A 15,122-nucleotide genomic window follows, 5' to 3' on the forward strand; every position below is an offset into this window, starting at 1 on the left:
TGAGCTGCTTCTATGTAAGGCAACGGCATTCATCTCTCTCGTGGGGGTCGCGGAGGGCTCCCCATAAATGACAGCGCTGCCTGCAGCCCCAGATGGGAGGCAGAGGCTCTGGTGGGCGACCGAGGCGCCGTCGGAGCTTGGGTTGGGGGGCGTTTCTCTTTCCCCTGCACCCTGCGGCCCTGCGCACCGGAGTCGCCCCCTCGGCCCTGGAGGGAAGCGGATGGCGCAGCTCGGGAGAAGTCGTTGGGGAGGCTGCGCCAATCCAAGCCAGAGTCCACCTTCCCAGCGCGCCGGAGGGGACGCCCGCTGTAGCCCCCTGGCTCCGCTCCTGGCCCAGCTGCAGCTGCAAGGCCCAGCTCTGAGCGCTCCCTCGCGGGCGGGCATTGGAGCAGCGGCCGAGACGAGGGCGGAGCCGGTGCGCAGCTGCTAGCGCCGGAGGGGCTGCGGCTTTGGCTCGGGGTGGGGCGCGGCCGGGAGGGCGCAGGTTCCGGCGGCAGGAACTGGGCTCCGAGCCGCGGGCTCACGCAGCCCCTAGGGAATGCCTGCTTGGCGCTCCCGCAGGGGCTGGTGGAGGCGCACACGACGCGGAGCTGGAAAGGGTTGGAGCAGCTGCCCGGCCTCCTATCACCAGCTTTAGAATCCGAGAAAGTCCAGACGGAATATTTTGGGCGGGGATCTTTTGGTTCAAGTCCCTCGTTTTACAGATATACAAGTGTAGGGCCGGATAGTGGCCCGCCTGGGGTCACGCAGCATTGGTTAGGGGGAAAGGAGGGGCGTTTCCCAAGGAGACCCTGCCCCTTCCTAAAGGACTGGACCCACCTCCCGGATTAGACCACCTGCCCCAGGGGCCGGAGGTGCGTGCCGCATTAGGTAATCCCAAATAACCCAAAATAAAACATAGGCCTTACAGGTGAGCCGAAATTCAACTCTGCGTTTTCCCACTGCAGATGTTCTGCCCAAATTCACTAAAGCTAAAACTTTCCCCGGGTTTTGGCGGTGGCTTTGGCAGAACACGCGTGGGGGACCCCCGCACGGCTGAGCAGTGGTTAAAGGCAGAAGCACAGATCGGGTGGGCCCACGGGCAAGCTTGGGGACAAGCAGGGGCCAGGCTCGGGCCTCGAGCTGCCCATCTGGGCAACCTGACCTTGTGAGACGGGCGTTGCCCGAGGGCCAATCCTGAGCGGCACCGCACCGGGTGATGGAGGGTCGGGGGCGCAGCTCCAGTGGGACTCCCGAGAGCCGGGTAGGACCCGCCAGGCGGGCAGAAAGAAGGGACAAGGCGGCTGCGAGCGGCCCTGGTCCCACTCTGGCGCCACTGCCGAGGCCCGGCAGGACTTGCGGGAGGCCCCCCAGCCCCTCGCACTGAGCGCGCCGCCAGCTCCCGCACTGCGCTGGGCAGCGGAGACCGGACGGGCGGCGGGTGGCTGAGCTCCGGGGCTCTCCGCTCTGCGCCTCACTCAGGGGCGATTTCCGACGCCCACAGCCTTCCTTCCACTCTCTCCCTCCCTCCACCCCCGGGAAAAAAAAAAAAAAAAAAGCCAGCTCCAAACACATCCGGAGCCTGCCTCGCTCTCTCACCCGACTTCCCTAACACCCCAAGGCACAGGGACTTTATTTATTAATTTTTTTATCTGGAGGATTAAAATCCTGAAAACATCATTGAGTCACACCCGATCTGCACCGACGTTAACCACACGCGCGCTGCAAGGAACCCAACACTCACAAGTCAGGATCTTCATGTCCCACCGAAATAACAAGAGCCTGGGGACACTTAATGCCCCCCCCCCCCATTTTCAAAATAAAGGAGTCTGGCTGGTGCACAGAAATCTATTTGTCCTCACGTTTCAGAAGCGTAAATTGGGAATTAAGTGAATTGGGTGAAGAATCCAGGGCGCATAAGTCACTTGGAGAGAATCCACCCAACATCCCTGCCAGGCCAGAAAAAAAAAAAAAAAAAAAAAAAGCCGGAAAGTTCAAGGTGGGATGGGGGGGAGGGGTGGCGAGGGAGGAGGAAAATCCTGAATTATTTCCCCCTCGACAGTTTTGTAGGAAAATGTGTCAGCGCTCAGGGGAGTTACAAGGAGGTCGCGCGGGGCACCGCGTGGGGCGCACGGGTCCCACGCCGGCCGCTGCGTTTTCCTAACCCTCTCCAGTCACGGGGCACATTTTTGGAACCGGAGACGCCGAGGTCAGAGCGGCTTTCTCAGCTTGCTCCCCGGGGTGGGGTTCCCAGGAGACACTTAGTGGGGACACTGGCTCCGGAAGGGAGAACAGCGCGGGCGGCAGCTCCGGCTGAGCCACTCCGTGGGCGGCACCGGACCCCCGGGGCCGCGCGGGGGCCGGCGTCGGAAGAGACGCTCTGTCCGGAACCACGGGCCGCCAGGTGTTGGGAGGCCCGCCGGCCGCTCCGCCGCGGGGCCGCGGGGCTGCGGGCGCCGGGATGCCTCGGAGGCTCCTGAGCTTCCTCCACACGCCCGGGACAGGAATGCAGCCGAGCGCGGCGGCGCCCCTGGTCCCCTCTGCCCACCCAAAAGCGGCTGGAGTGCCTGGGAGCCCCCGCTTCCCAACCTCGGGGCAGGTCTTTTGTTTCCCCACTCTGGGCAGAGAGTGGGGTTCCCAGGAGACACTTAGTGGGGAGGCTTCGGCTGGACTTTGACTATTAGAAGAGTGCCACTCGGTGACGGATGTGCCCGAAATCGGCACATTCTACGGCGAAAGGCGACAGGTCAGCGAGCCAACCTGTCGCCTGCCTGAAGGCGAATGTTGGCTTCAATACCGATTCAGGGAAAAAGAGAAAGGACAAGTTCTCAAACGTAACGTGTCCAATAAACTCACAATACTCAGAGGACAACTTTCTGCGCTGACTCCGCTGGTGCGCGCGCACGCGTGTCCAAAGGAAACTTTTTTTCTAGACTCTACCTTTTAGTTAATTTCTCCCCGCGCCTTCTCCCTCCCCACCCCCCCCCGGCAGTTTTAGAGGCAGAGATTTTTTTTTCTTTTTTCCTGGAGGACGGTTTACTTCCCACTTAAAAGAGAGGCAGGCCGAGGTGGGTGGGTGGGGGTGAGAGAAGGCCCACCTCCTGGCACAGAGTAAGAAAAGACAGGGGAAAAAAAGCGATTTCCAAACAGGCCTTCCATTTCTCAAACCGATGCCCGTCCGGGAAGGGCGTGCCTCCTGGGCCCCCGGCGAGGGACCGGCTCGACACGGGCCTTGGGTGCACCTGCGGGCGCCCCTGCCTCCTCCAGTCCCTTCTCCTACCCTGCAGCGCACACTTGGGGATCGCGCCCGAGACACATCTGGACCGGGGCTCGCGTCCCGGCATCTGGGCAGCGGCAGCCCAGGCCGGCTCCCAGGGAGCGATCGCGGAAACGCACGCGAGTGCGCCACTCGCTGGGGTGCGACCTCTCCCAGCACTCCGCCAACTCCAGCATCCGTCCCAGCATCTGCGGCTGGCACCAGCCCCTGGCTCCGCCCCCATGAGCCCGCCCCCTCGCCCCCGAAGCCAATAGCCTCACCCGGTCGCTCTGCACCGCCCCCAACTCTTTCCACACCTCCACGCCCCGGGAGCGGGTTGGCTGCTGAGTCCTGGGTGAGGCCCCGCCCTCGGCGTGGTGCTCGCCGCTTCTGGTAGGAAGAGCAGCCCGTCACTCCGCAAGGCCGGGCCCGCCCCCTCCACCTCGGTCTGCTCGCTGGCTTCCTGCGCAGTTCTCCTCCGCAGCCTCCGCCGGGGCTGCTCTCCAAGACTGGGGCGCTCAGAACGGCGAGCAGGCAGCCCCGGCGAACAGCCGTGCGCACCGTCCCGAGCGCTCCGGGAGAGCGCGCGCAGGGGCTCTGCTAGCCCGCAGCGGGCCGTGACGCCGCAGGAGCAGCCCCTGGGCCAGCACTGACCGCCGCCCCGACTTGGCGTTCCAGTTGCGGCTGCTCCCGGGACAACATGTCAAGAGCCGCCGCCGCTACAGCTGCCGCCGCCACCTGGAGAGCAGCAGCAGCAGCGGCAGCGGCGGCAGCGGCGGCCGCTTTGACCGCGGGCACGCGGGGGCAATAAGCGTCCGGCGAGCCGCGGAGGGGGAGCCCTCTCTGCGCTCACTGCCCCGGCGGGACCCTGGCCATGTGCTGAGCCATGCCCCTGGCCGCGCCCGCGGGCAGCGCATGGGGCAGCGCCTGAGCGGCGGCCGCTCCTGCCTCGATGTCCCGGGCCGGCTCCTGTCGCAGCCGCAGCCGCCCCCGCCGCCGGTGAGGAGGAAGCTCGCGCTGCTCTTCGCCATGCTTTGCGTCTGGCTCTACATGTTCCTGTACTCGTGCGCCGGCTCCTGCGCCGCCGCGCCAGGGCTGCTGCTGGGCTCGGGCTCCCGCGCCGCGCACGCCCCGCCGGCCGCCCTGGCCACCGCTGCGGACGGGACGCCTCCCAGGTTGCCGTTCCGGGCGCCGCCGGCCACTCTGCTGGCCAACGAGGGCGCCGCGAGCCAGGAAGAGCAGGGTCCCGAGGCGCCGGACTCCCCCAGTCCCATCTCCAGCTTTTTTAGTGGGTCCGGGAGCAAGCAGCTGCCTCAGGCCATCATCATCGGCGTGAAGAAGGGCGGCACGCGGGCGCTGCTGGAGTTCCTGCGCGTGCACCCCGACGTGCGTGCCGTGGGCGCCGAGCCCCACTTCTTCGACCGCAGCTACGACAAGGGCCTCGCTTGGTACCGGTGAGTGCGCGCGGGAGCGGGCGAGGGCGCGGGGCGGCGGCATAGGCTGCAAAGGGGGCGAGCGCACGCCGGGTGCGCCCAGCTCGGCTCTCGCCAAGACCCGGAGAAACTTCTGGCGCAGCGCCGGCGGCTCAGTGGTCCGCGGTGCTCAAGAACCACAGGCAACGGGGCAGCGACTTGGTGTGCGCTTGGAGAAGCAGGGTGCCCTCTAGCCATGGCGTTGCCGCCCCATACGCATCAATCAGGGTCGCCAGGATTTAATTTTTCCTGGCGGAGCCCCCGGGACGCTGGGAGGAGCGTTGTGCGCCCCCGCCGACACAGCCTGCTCCCTGCACCAACTTCTGAGCAGTTTCTGCGCTCCAGACTCTAGGGGATCGGGCGGCGACAGCGTCCTGCCGAGACCGCAGGGAGGTTGTGGGTTTCGGAGTTAACATTGCTCCTGGCTCCCGGGGCCGGGAGGGGCGTCGCACCCGCGCTCGGCTCCAGCGTCTCGGGCTCGGGAGGGTGAGCTGGGGCGGGCGGCGAGCGGAGCGTGGAGCGGTGCTGGTCTCTGTCGGGCAAAGGCGCGCACTGCAGCCGGTGTGAGCGGCGCGCAGCTTTGAAGGCTTCCCGGCGCCTCCCGGGCAGGGCCCACCCGTTTCCCGCCTACCCCGGCCTTGATGCTGGGGGGAGCGAAGAGCAAGGAACGCGTGTCTCCGCGGGCTCTTGACACGTCGGGGGCACAAAGACTTTTTTTTGGGGTGGTGGTGGTGGTGGTGAGGGTATCCAGGGATTGGAAACCAGAGTAGCTTCGAGGTGGCTGCTGCCCAAAATTTCTTTTTCCAGTCCGAAGGGACAGACAGAATCGCTACCGCTGCCCACGGCTTCCCGCAGCTCCCGGGCCTTGGGGCAGAGGTGGTTTGGCAGAGTCCGGGCGAGGCGCACGGGTGGGCAAGGGGTTGCCAGACTCCGGCGTCTGCAAACACCGTCTCCGCCCTGAGGGTCTCCTTCTTTCCGGTCATCATTCCCCGAGCCCGCGCGCGCACGGGTCCCCGCCAGCCCCCCAGACCCAGTGGGCTTCCAAGAGGCGGCAGACTTCCGGAAACAAAACGGAGAGAAGGGAAAACGGGGATCCCTCACACCCCCACCCCGCTCCCTGTCCCCACCCCGCCGTGGGGACTCGGATAGGATGGAGACTGCCGAAGGGGCCGACCTCTCGCCCCCAAACCCGCGCTCTGAAGGGCTTCGCCCAGTCCCTGGCCCCACAGCCCTGTGCGTTTGTTGTTGCGAGAAGTCGCCCACGGGGCTCAGGGTTCTGGTCCGGTGAGCGCGCCTCAGAGCTGCCATCTGTGTAATGGGCGCAAAGCCGGGCGCGCACGCTGGGCCCCTCCCCGGTGGTGTGCTGTCGTCGCTGCGGCCATAGTATTGTCACCGCTTCCACAACGCCCATCGCCCCGTCCCGGGAGCAGGCCAGCGCCCTTCCAAGGTGGACCTGGCCACAGCTGGAGGCAGCCCGGGTTTCTTTTCTTTTCTTTTCCTTTTATTTTATTTTTTTATTTTCTGGGATCAGACAAGTGTTGGGGGGGGGGGGCTGGCTGGAGAATCACGGATTGCGCTAGGTCGTGCGGGCGACTTGCCGTCCACCTGCCGCTCTCCCGTTTCGTGGCCTCGGAACGCAGAGTAAGGGACAGAGACGCACTGCAGACCCTCGGGCTTCGCGGCTTGCGTCTGCGCTGCTAGCGGCCGCGGGGGCGGCTGAACCTGCGGGATCCGCAGCGGGCCCGGGACACCCCTTCATCCTCCCGAGCCGGACGGTCGCGCCCCGGGAAGCACCAGGCCCGCGCGGCCGTGACCCCGTGGATCGTGCTGCGGGAGGAGCAAGCTGCACACCGGCCCCAAACGCAGCGTCCCCGGAGCGCGGGGCTAGTGGGTTTTTTTTTTTTTTAAAGAAAAGGCAACTTTAATGCTATCTGTTTAAGTTAAACATTTTTTTTAATAAATTAAGAATACTGTAGTTGTCTGGAAAAAGAAGTGTTGGCTTCAGAATTATTGCAAAGGCGGTGATTTTTAAACAGAGACTCCCGGCCCGGGGCGCGGTATCCCGATTCCCGGCGCCCACGCTGCGCCTTTGGGCCTCGCTGCCGTGCCCCAGGGCTCTGCTAGGCCTGGCGGCCCAAGCGAGGTGGGCCCCGTCGCTCACCCGGGAGAGTGGCCCTTGGGAAGCGAGGCTGGGGCAAGTCTTCGGAACGGGGTCGCGGGACAGCGCGGGAGACCCACAGCCACGGGCGCGCACGGCTGGGTGCCAGGGTCACTCGTTCATCGGTTTAATGGGTCGAGGCGTGCGGCTCTGGGGGCGCAGGGCGGCCGACGGATGCGCCTGGAGTTTCGGAATGGGACTCCGGCTCGCATGAGACTCTCGCCCCCGCAGCCCGATCCGAAGGGGTGGTGATGGCCTTGGAACCCCGACCCCTTGCCACCCGGCACGGGGAGATCTTTACTTTCCCAGCCTCCTGACCCAGTTTGTTTTCGTCTGTGATTGGGACTCTTCCCCGAGTTTATTATCCGGCCCCGTGGAATCCACCTTCCAAATGCAGCAGCAGGTGCTGGCGGGGGTCCCCTCGGGGTGGCTTGCCGGCCCTGGGTGGTGGTGGTGGTGGGGTAGGGAAACATCCGAAAACTGGGGTAGGGGCGGGGTGTGGTTCTGCAAAACTTGCCATTTGCAAGGGGTGGAGAAGACACATCCCTAGACATCTAGGCTTGGAATCTTGATTGAAACTTGGACTAGCCAAACATTTAATATCTAACTTTTAAAGTTTTTTTTTTTTTTTACCTTTAATCTGTTTTAACTGGTGATGGATTTTCATGGACTTGCATGACCTCACTTTGTGAATTAAGTGTGCCAAATATTATTATTGGTTATACAGAAACGTGTCTGAGATTTTTATAGGGACAGAAACTCCTGGATTCCCCTTCCCCAGTTTGAGTGGTACACATAGGTGGGCGTTTTAACTCGGTGGCTGACATTAAACCAAGTGCAGTGTGTGTGTGTGTGTGTGTGTGTGTGTGTGTGGTTTAATAATACTGTTAGCTAACACTTACTGAGTGTTTTCCCTGTGTGCCAGCCACTGTTTCAAGTTTTACAGGATTAGCAAATTTAATCCTCATTACAGCCCTGTGAAGTAGGGACTTTTACGGAGGAGCAGCAGCAGGCACAGAGAGGTTAAGCAACTAGCCCAAGGACTCACAGCTGGAAACAGGGCAAAGCTACAGAGGAGCTCAGAGCTGGGTTTAACGTTTTTGACAGGCTTCTGACTGTGGTGCCTGCAGTGACGGCAGTGGGCATTATGATGTCAGTCATTTTAAAAGAGCATGAACTCCCAAACAGGCTCGGTGAGTAATATCCAAAGTTGGTTTAGAAGTGGAGTGAAGGCACCCACACCACTGTGGCAGTTTTATGTCTCCGTGCACGACAGAATCAAAGGAGTCATTAAAATGACACAAATTTCCCTCCAGTACAAGAGGCTGAGAGAACGCAGCCAGGGTCCTCGCCCGCCCGAGGAGTGGATTTATTCTCTGCCATTTGCCCTTTTTCAAGGCGGGGAGGTGCTGGGGGACATAGGGTTAAATGACACGGTCCACAACTTCTTGGGAATTAATGTATTCATTCAAAATACTGCCTCCAGTGAAGGCTGAATAATTAATTTGTACATATTAAACAGAACACTCATACAGCCAACACTTGGAGCAGGTCTCTTAGAATGAGATTCTAAAAACCCCAGTGACTTGAGACATCTCACATGGCAATCTTGTCCACATTTTTTATTTTAACAAATGCCGAGAAGCCTAATTGCCCACCCTCCCTTTCTCTTAATCTAGGTCTAAAAACCTGATGACAAAGAACGCTTCTGGCTTCCCGGAGGGAAATTTAAGATAAGATCTGATTGGGGATGATCTGTTTTGAAGTAATTGCACTCTCAGTGCTGGAGTTTAACCGGAGCTTCCAACTCATTTCCAAGCTGCTGGGTGAAGATCAAAAATCTACATTTGTATGCAACAATTTGAAATACAAACCGTCATGTTACAAAGCTGTCAGGATTTATTAGCAAGACAGTGTAGCATGTGCTGAACTCTGTTTTTAATTAGGCACCTAAATTAGACCATAAAATGGTTGATTAATCTTTTACAAGTTGAGGGGAAAATATAACATAAATTAACCTAATCATAAGTGTTTTCCCAGATGCTTGAGTTAATAAAATAGTCAATATTTAATAGCCACCTATTTGTTTTAGATAAATAAAATGCTGCAGCGTGTGTGTTAACTTTCACTTATTGTCTTCTGAATGATACATTGTAATTGATCAGGTCTCTTAAGGTTGCAGCCTGTGTCTTTAAAAGTATTTATCAAAATAGAACACAACAATTACGACTTGAATGCTGACTCAATTAGATTTTGAATTTTAGAATGGACCCTAATTATGGAAAAATTCTAATTTGGTGTAGACTAATATTTATGAAGGCAATTGCCCCGCTAACGTCGTGTTGTTTGGGATTTTTAAATGACCTCTCGTGGTATCTGTTTTCCTAATTTGGTGTCTTATTTTTTGCTTGACGGAAAACTTTTTGATATTTTGAAAAAAAAAAAACTGTCACAAAGCCTCATGCCATATCCTCATGCTAATTGGCCTTTTTGTTGAAAACATGTGCTAGGACATAGGCTTTTCTGGTTATTAAAAAAATGAATTAAAAACGAATTCTTTGAATCATGAAAATTATTTATAATTGAAAGTGCACCAGAAATTAAAAAAAAAAAAAGACCACTGTTAGTCTTAAATCAGGGAGGAGCATTTATTTAAAGAAATTTGGGACTGCTTGCCTGCTGCTGCTGTCTCGGGTTTTGAATACTTTATGTTCTCACTCTATGAACATGGAAATTCAGTTGACTGGCAGAAAACACAGAATGTCCACACTAAAGGCAGAACATAATGAGCATTTCTTTTGCTGTGAATAGAGTTAGTTTCCAAATAGGGCGCTACCTCTCTCATTTAACAGTCGATGCGTTCACACAGGACGAGAAATTTCAGTCCCAGGCTGTTGGCATGGTCAGGAATCCCAGCAAAATGAATTCCCCAAGTATGTGGCATATTTTCCAGGGTAATGAAAACAATATGCCGCCTACCTCACATGAAAACATTTACCATGACCAAAGAGAAATGAGATACTGATATCTTTGAAAACTAATTGTAAGTAGAGCATGAAACTTTTTTAAAATCTATATATATTTAAAAAGTTATCTTGACTCTGCAAGCCCTCTCAAACTATGCCAAAATAAAACTCACATCAAATAAAACTGATGTTAGGTTCTGTCGAGGTTTTAGTTTGATTTTTCTCATCAAGCGATCTGGGGAAAATTTAGGGCGTGAGGAGTACTTTAGAAGTACCATCATCCTAAATCTACATTGCAACCAAGAGGTTATGCCAACAAAATCCACTTCTTATACATAGATAAGAGCGGTATCCAAAGCCTTTATATTTGGATGTCAAGTGCTTTTTAAAATACCGCCTACAACGGTTCTGTGGCTTGGAAAAAAAAAAGTTAGAAAAATAGCTCAAGCTCCTGGGTGACTAAAAAAAATTTGACTTTTGCCACTTGGAAACACGTTTATAAAGAAGAGCGCTGTAGGCTTTCCAGTGCAGATCTGTACACATTGTCACACACACACACACACACACACGGTACATTGCTGGGCTTAAAAAAACCATTTTTCCTGTAAATTTGGCAGATGTGAAAATTAAGCCTTTGGTTTCACACCGAGCTGATTGCATTTCGGCCAGGGCTGGACTCTGGCTTGCTAAAGGGTCAGTTCTTGAGGGGCCATGCACCTCGATGGAGGGGCCACGTGTGGCTCCGGACCCCAAGTCGCTGCCCCCACAGCCACTGAGCATCGGAAACCCATAAAAGGCCCCAACATGGGACCCCGGGGCAATGTGTGAGGAGCCAATGGCCGGTGGCATCAAAAGCAAGGGCAGGGAAGTGAGCAGAAACTCGTGTCCGAACGAGTGGGGGAGTGAAGAGACGCTCCCTTGTGCAAGGCGGGTCACCCGAGGCGTCCAACGTGGCCCCAGACGGCCCGACGCGGCCACGTGGGAGCCACAGCAGCCTTCGCGTACAGGGCCCGGTCCGGAAGAGGGAGAAAATGGCCGAGTCCCCCCGCCTCCCCAACCCGTCGGCGTCAGGGATCAGTCAGCACGGCCCTTGTGTCGCGTGAGGATCACTGCATCTGGCCCGAGGACCGCTTGAGCCCTAGAGACAGATGGCGCGGCTTCCCCGCGTTGGGGGCGGGGCCGAGGCTGTCCCAGGTCACGTGACCCGCAGCGGAGCCCCCACCCCCTTCGCTCCCTCCGCCTCGCGCTCGGGCCTCACCTGTCTGGCTTGAGCCCTGGGCGGAGCGGCCCGCGCTGGCGGTGGGTGGGGCCGGCGGGACCCGTCCCAGCGCGGACTGGCCAGAGTGACTTCCGAGAAGCCAATGGCGTTCGGGCTCCTCAGGAAGCCCCGCCTAGCGCAGGGGAGGGGGCGGGCAGAAGCGAGCGCGCCCCGCCCTTGCCAAGTGGGTCCAGCCGCTCCCGCCTCAGACTCGTCGCGGTTGAATGGGTCCCTGAGCCGCCTTTGCTTTGGGAGCGGGAAGCGGGAGGTGAACTCTGGTCCACTTTCCCTTTTTTTTGGGGGGGGGGGGGAAGCTGTGTACTCTTCCATAATGACTGCCAGTCAGGCAATTCAGCGTGCTGAGCAGGTAACAGAAGATCGCTCGTTTCCTCACGGTGACCTGTGACAGGGGGGCATGAAAAATGGCAAGGACCCGGATTCCTACCTGTCCAGCCCCGTTCCGTTCCCTAATCTCACCTGGACCAGGACCGAGGGGCCCGAATCCCCCACCCCCGCCGCCGCCTCCCCGCCCACGTGCCGCGGACGCGCACCTGCGGGCACCCCCTTCCCTAGGGCCCTGTGCCCGCCCCCTAACTTGGAGCAGGTGGGGAAGGCGTGGCTCTCCTCTAGCCACGCCCCAGCCCCGGGGTGGGCGGGGGTGGGCGGCGGCCGAGAGTCCCGCGGATGCTGCCCAGGGCGGGCTTGGTGTGCGGGAGTCTCCTCCGTGGTGGGTGGGAACCAGCAGCCTTGATTCTGGAGTTCCTAAGAGTTGCAGCAGTAGCTGACCCTGATGGGACGGGCCGGCAGCGCGCCGAGCACTTTGCTCTTGCTTGCAGGAGATGGCCTGGAAATGCCAGGTGTGGGGGCTACTTGAATTCCCGTGCGCTGTCCCCGTTGGAGGCCGTGGTTCGCCCGCTGACCACTCCTGGTGCCCGCTGCCCGCTGGGCGCCCTCTCCCTGCCTCTCTGGCTGGAATCCCGCCCTTCCTCTTGATGCGCGGGTCCCTGGTGCCCTGCCGGCTGGTGGTCCCAGTCTCCAGGCACTTAGGGCGTGCTGGCGCTGCCGGGACACACGAGTTAACAGACTGTTCCCACGAGAGCTCAGGGCTTGTAGAGCGGCCCCAAGTGGAGGAGCCCCCGTGGGAGAGGGTGGGGTGGAGCCGAGCAAGGTAGGGAGGCCAGGGCGCCCTTATCATGAACTTGGAATATTGAATGGGGGAAGCGCCGGAGTGATCATTTTGAGGCTTTTCCTGTACTCCACGGGCGGTGCATTCTTATAAAATCAGGTTTACCTATCTTTATTTCATTTACCTAATGGTGATTTAGCGAGCACTTAATTTTTTTTTTCCAATGAGAAATGGCGTTCAACATTCGTATTTCCAAGGATGGTGATTCAGAGAATAAATAGATCATGGAGAATGTCAGTCTCACTTAGAAGGAAAACGAAAAAGTGCCTAGGATTGTTGAATGATGGTAAGGGGGTGACCAGACCAGAATGGACAACAAGGGACAGATTTCAGCAAGCGGAAGATACTGAAGTAGGGTCAGAATACCCGGAGTTAACCCAGTTTGATCTTTTTGACGTCAAGTGACCACTTGAGTGTCGAAATGTATAGCCTGGTGGGGCTCAAAAACTCCTTACGCTTATCTGCCTCCTTCCAGTTCAAGTGGCAAATCCGAGCGTCTTAGAAGCAAGGAGCCCTACACCAATGGCCAAATGTTTCACCGGCATCACACAAGTTTGGTGAAAACTACAAACGTGTCCGACGGACACATACACGATCAGTGTCGGTGAAGACTCCAAGGTTGCTTTTCTCAAACAGAAACTTAATTTTTAAAAAATAAATAGACTTAGTGGTTTTTTTTTGGGGGGGCAGTTATATACTCACAGGAAAACCGAGTCAAGTGCAGAGGTTTCCCGTATACCCTCTACCCCTAGGCATGCACAATCTCCTCCCCTTTCAACATCCCCCACCAGAGTGACACGTGTTATAGCAGCTGGTGGACGCCCACTGCTAGTCCAGCCTCGATGCAGGGGTCTGCTGTTGGTGTCCTGCCTTCTATGGGCTTGGGCTGGTGTAGAATGACACGTACTGTCCTTTGTAGTGCCATCTAGGTTGGTTTTCCACTGTTCTCCCCATGCCTGGGGCGTGTGTACTTGTAGAGCCCAGAGGAAGTACGAGAACCATGAACTTGTCCTTGAAGAGCTTGTCGTAGTTGCTGGACCAAAAATCCAGAGGCTTAAAGAAATCTCAAAGTCATTTAAGCACTGATTTAAGAACTAAAACCACATTTGTCTTGCCAGATCACTGATAAATCTAAAAGTCGTTTTAAGAAGCAACAGCAGCTGATGATAGAGTAAAATCTTTATTTTTTGGTAAGACTTATTTGTATTTGAAAAGCGGAGTTACAAAGAGAGTGAGGGAGAGACAGAGAGATCCTTCATTTGCTGGTTTGCTCCCCAAATGACCTCAGCAGCTGGGGCTGGGCCAGGCTGAAGCCAAGAGCCAGGAGCTTCCTCCAGGTCTCCCATGTAGGTGCAGGGGCCCTAGCACCCAGGCCATCTTTTGCTGCTTTCTTGGGTGCATCAGCAGGGAGCTGGATCAGAAGTGGAGCAGCCAGGACACAAACTGGCACCTTTATGGGATGCTGGCACTGTGTGGGTAGTGGCTTAACCTGCTGCACCACAGCGCAGGCCCCAGTAAAAAATTCTAAATGTGATTTTGTAGTGTACACTTTCCAAAGACAGTGAAGGAGGGAAGAAGGGGCAAGAGTGTCAGTTACGTGAAATGCAATAGGGAGAAGGAAAACCTCTGGCTGAGCCAGCCAGGGCGTGCTGGGCAGGCCAGAAGGCCAGGCGCTTATTTCATCTCAACTGCGAGCCTTCCTGTGTGATTTCCTTGCGTTTCAAAGGAGGAAACGGAAGCTTGCCAAGGTTGCCCAAGGTCATACAGCTGTACCTGTAGGTGGCTGTGCCTCTTGAACCCACAGGAGAAGGGAATGCCTCCCGAGGGCCCTCCCAACCCCACAACTTGGAGGTTTATTCATGACTGAAATGCAATGTGGTGTTTCTGCTGGACCCGGTTAGGCCCTCCCTCGCCTCCCCTCCCCTCCCCTCCCCTCCCCTCCCCTCCGTTTGCTCCAAAGACAGAGACTTTGCCACAGCAAGTATTCCTGAGATTAAATGTGTTTTTCTCTCTCCTTTTCTGCCTCTGTACTTACGAGCTCTTGGACGCCTTATGCTCACTCTTCAGCCCGTCCTGTTGCTTGGACTTAGGCGCTGATGGTGGTAGTGCTCACCCGTGCCCTCCCTGCACCGACCCATCACTTCCGGGTCATCCCTGTAGCCTTTGCACCAACCACAGCACCTGTGTGCTCAGCTCTCTTCCTCTGATCACGGTCTCCAGCCAGTGCCCCCTTTCCCAGCCCTGCCTCTTCTCCCACCTGGTCCTTTAGGCTGCCCACTACACCCATGCTACTCAGACTCTTATTTTGGGAATGCTCCCCCACATACTCTCTGTGGCCACTGTTTTCCTGTTGCAGCCTGTGACACCCTCAGCACCCTTGTCCCCACCTTGGGAGGCAGCTTGTTCTGTACTGGTCCCCAGTGGCTGGCTGTGCACAGGAAGATCTCCAAGAAAAGACTCAGCCCACCCTGAGTTCATGCCCTTGACCAAGAACTTGGTCTTTCTTCTGCAGCGTGCTGGCCCTGCCAGTCACCTGCCCTTACCCGCTACAGGACTGAATGATGTTCACAGATTGCAGCATTCATGTGGGTTCTACTCTCTTAACCACTTTTCAGCACAGCCTTATTTTATAGCTTTCCCAAGCTTCCCGCCATCATTTCTAAGGAAGTGTTGCATTTTCTCTCTTTTCAGTATTTTTTGGATGCAATCCCAGACATCATATTATTGTATCTGTAAATCTGACTTATGGGTTATTTGAGTCAAGTTTTTATCCACATACTTACAGAACAGTGCCCAAGTCGGAAGTGTGCAACACGGTGAATTTTTCCCAAAGCGAACCTACAAGTG

The 15,122-nt window shown here is 57.0% G+C and overlaps 1 protein-coding gene across 1 annotated transcript in view; it reads left to right on the forward strand.

Moving 5' to 3' along the window:
- Positions 1-3,640: 3,640 nt before the first annotated feature.
- The window catches only part of LOC100352865 (heparan sulfate glucosamine 3-O-sulfotransferase 3B1), a 46,205-nt gene continuing 34,723 nt past the window's right edge, over positions 3,641-15,122 (forward strand). Inside the window, exon 1 of the mRNA XM_002718869.5 lies at positions 3,641-4,689. Coding sequence (XP_002718915.1) covers positions 4,151-4,689 — 539 coding nt within the window. The 5' untranslated portion in view covers positions 3,641-4,150. The remainder of the gene's footprint in view (positions 4,690-15,122) is intronic.

The sequence above is a fragment of the Oryctolagus cuniculus genome, chromosome 17, assembly GCF_964237555.1.
Source record: "Oryctolagus cuniculus chromosome 17, mOryCun1.1, whole genome shotgun sequence".
NCBI lineage: Eukaryota > Metazoa > Chordata > Mammalia > Lagomorpha > Leporidae > Oryctolagus > Oryctolagus cuniculus.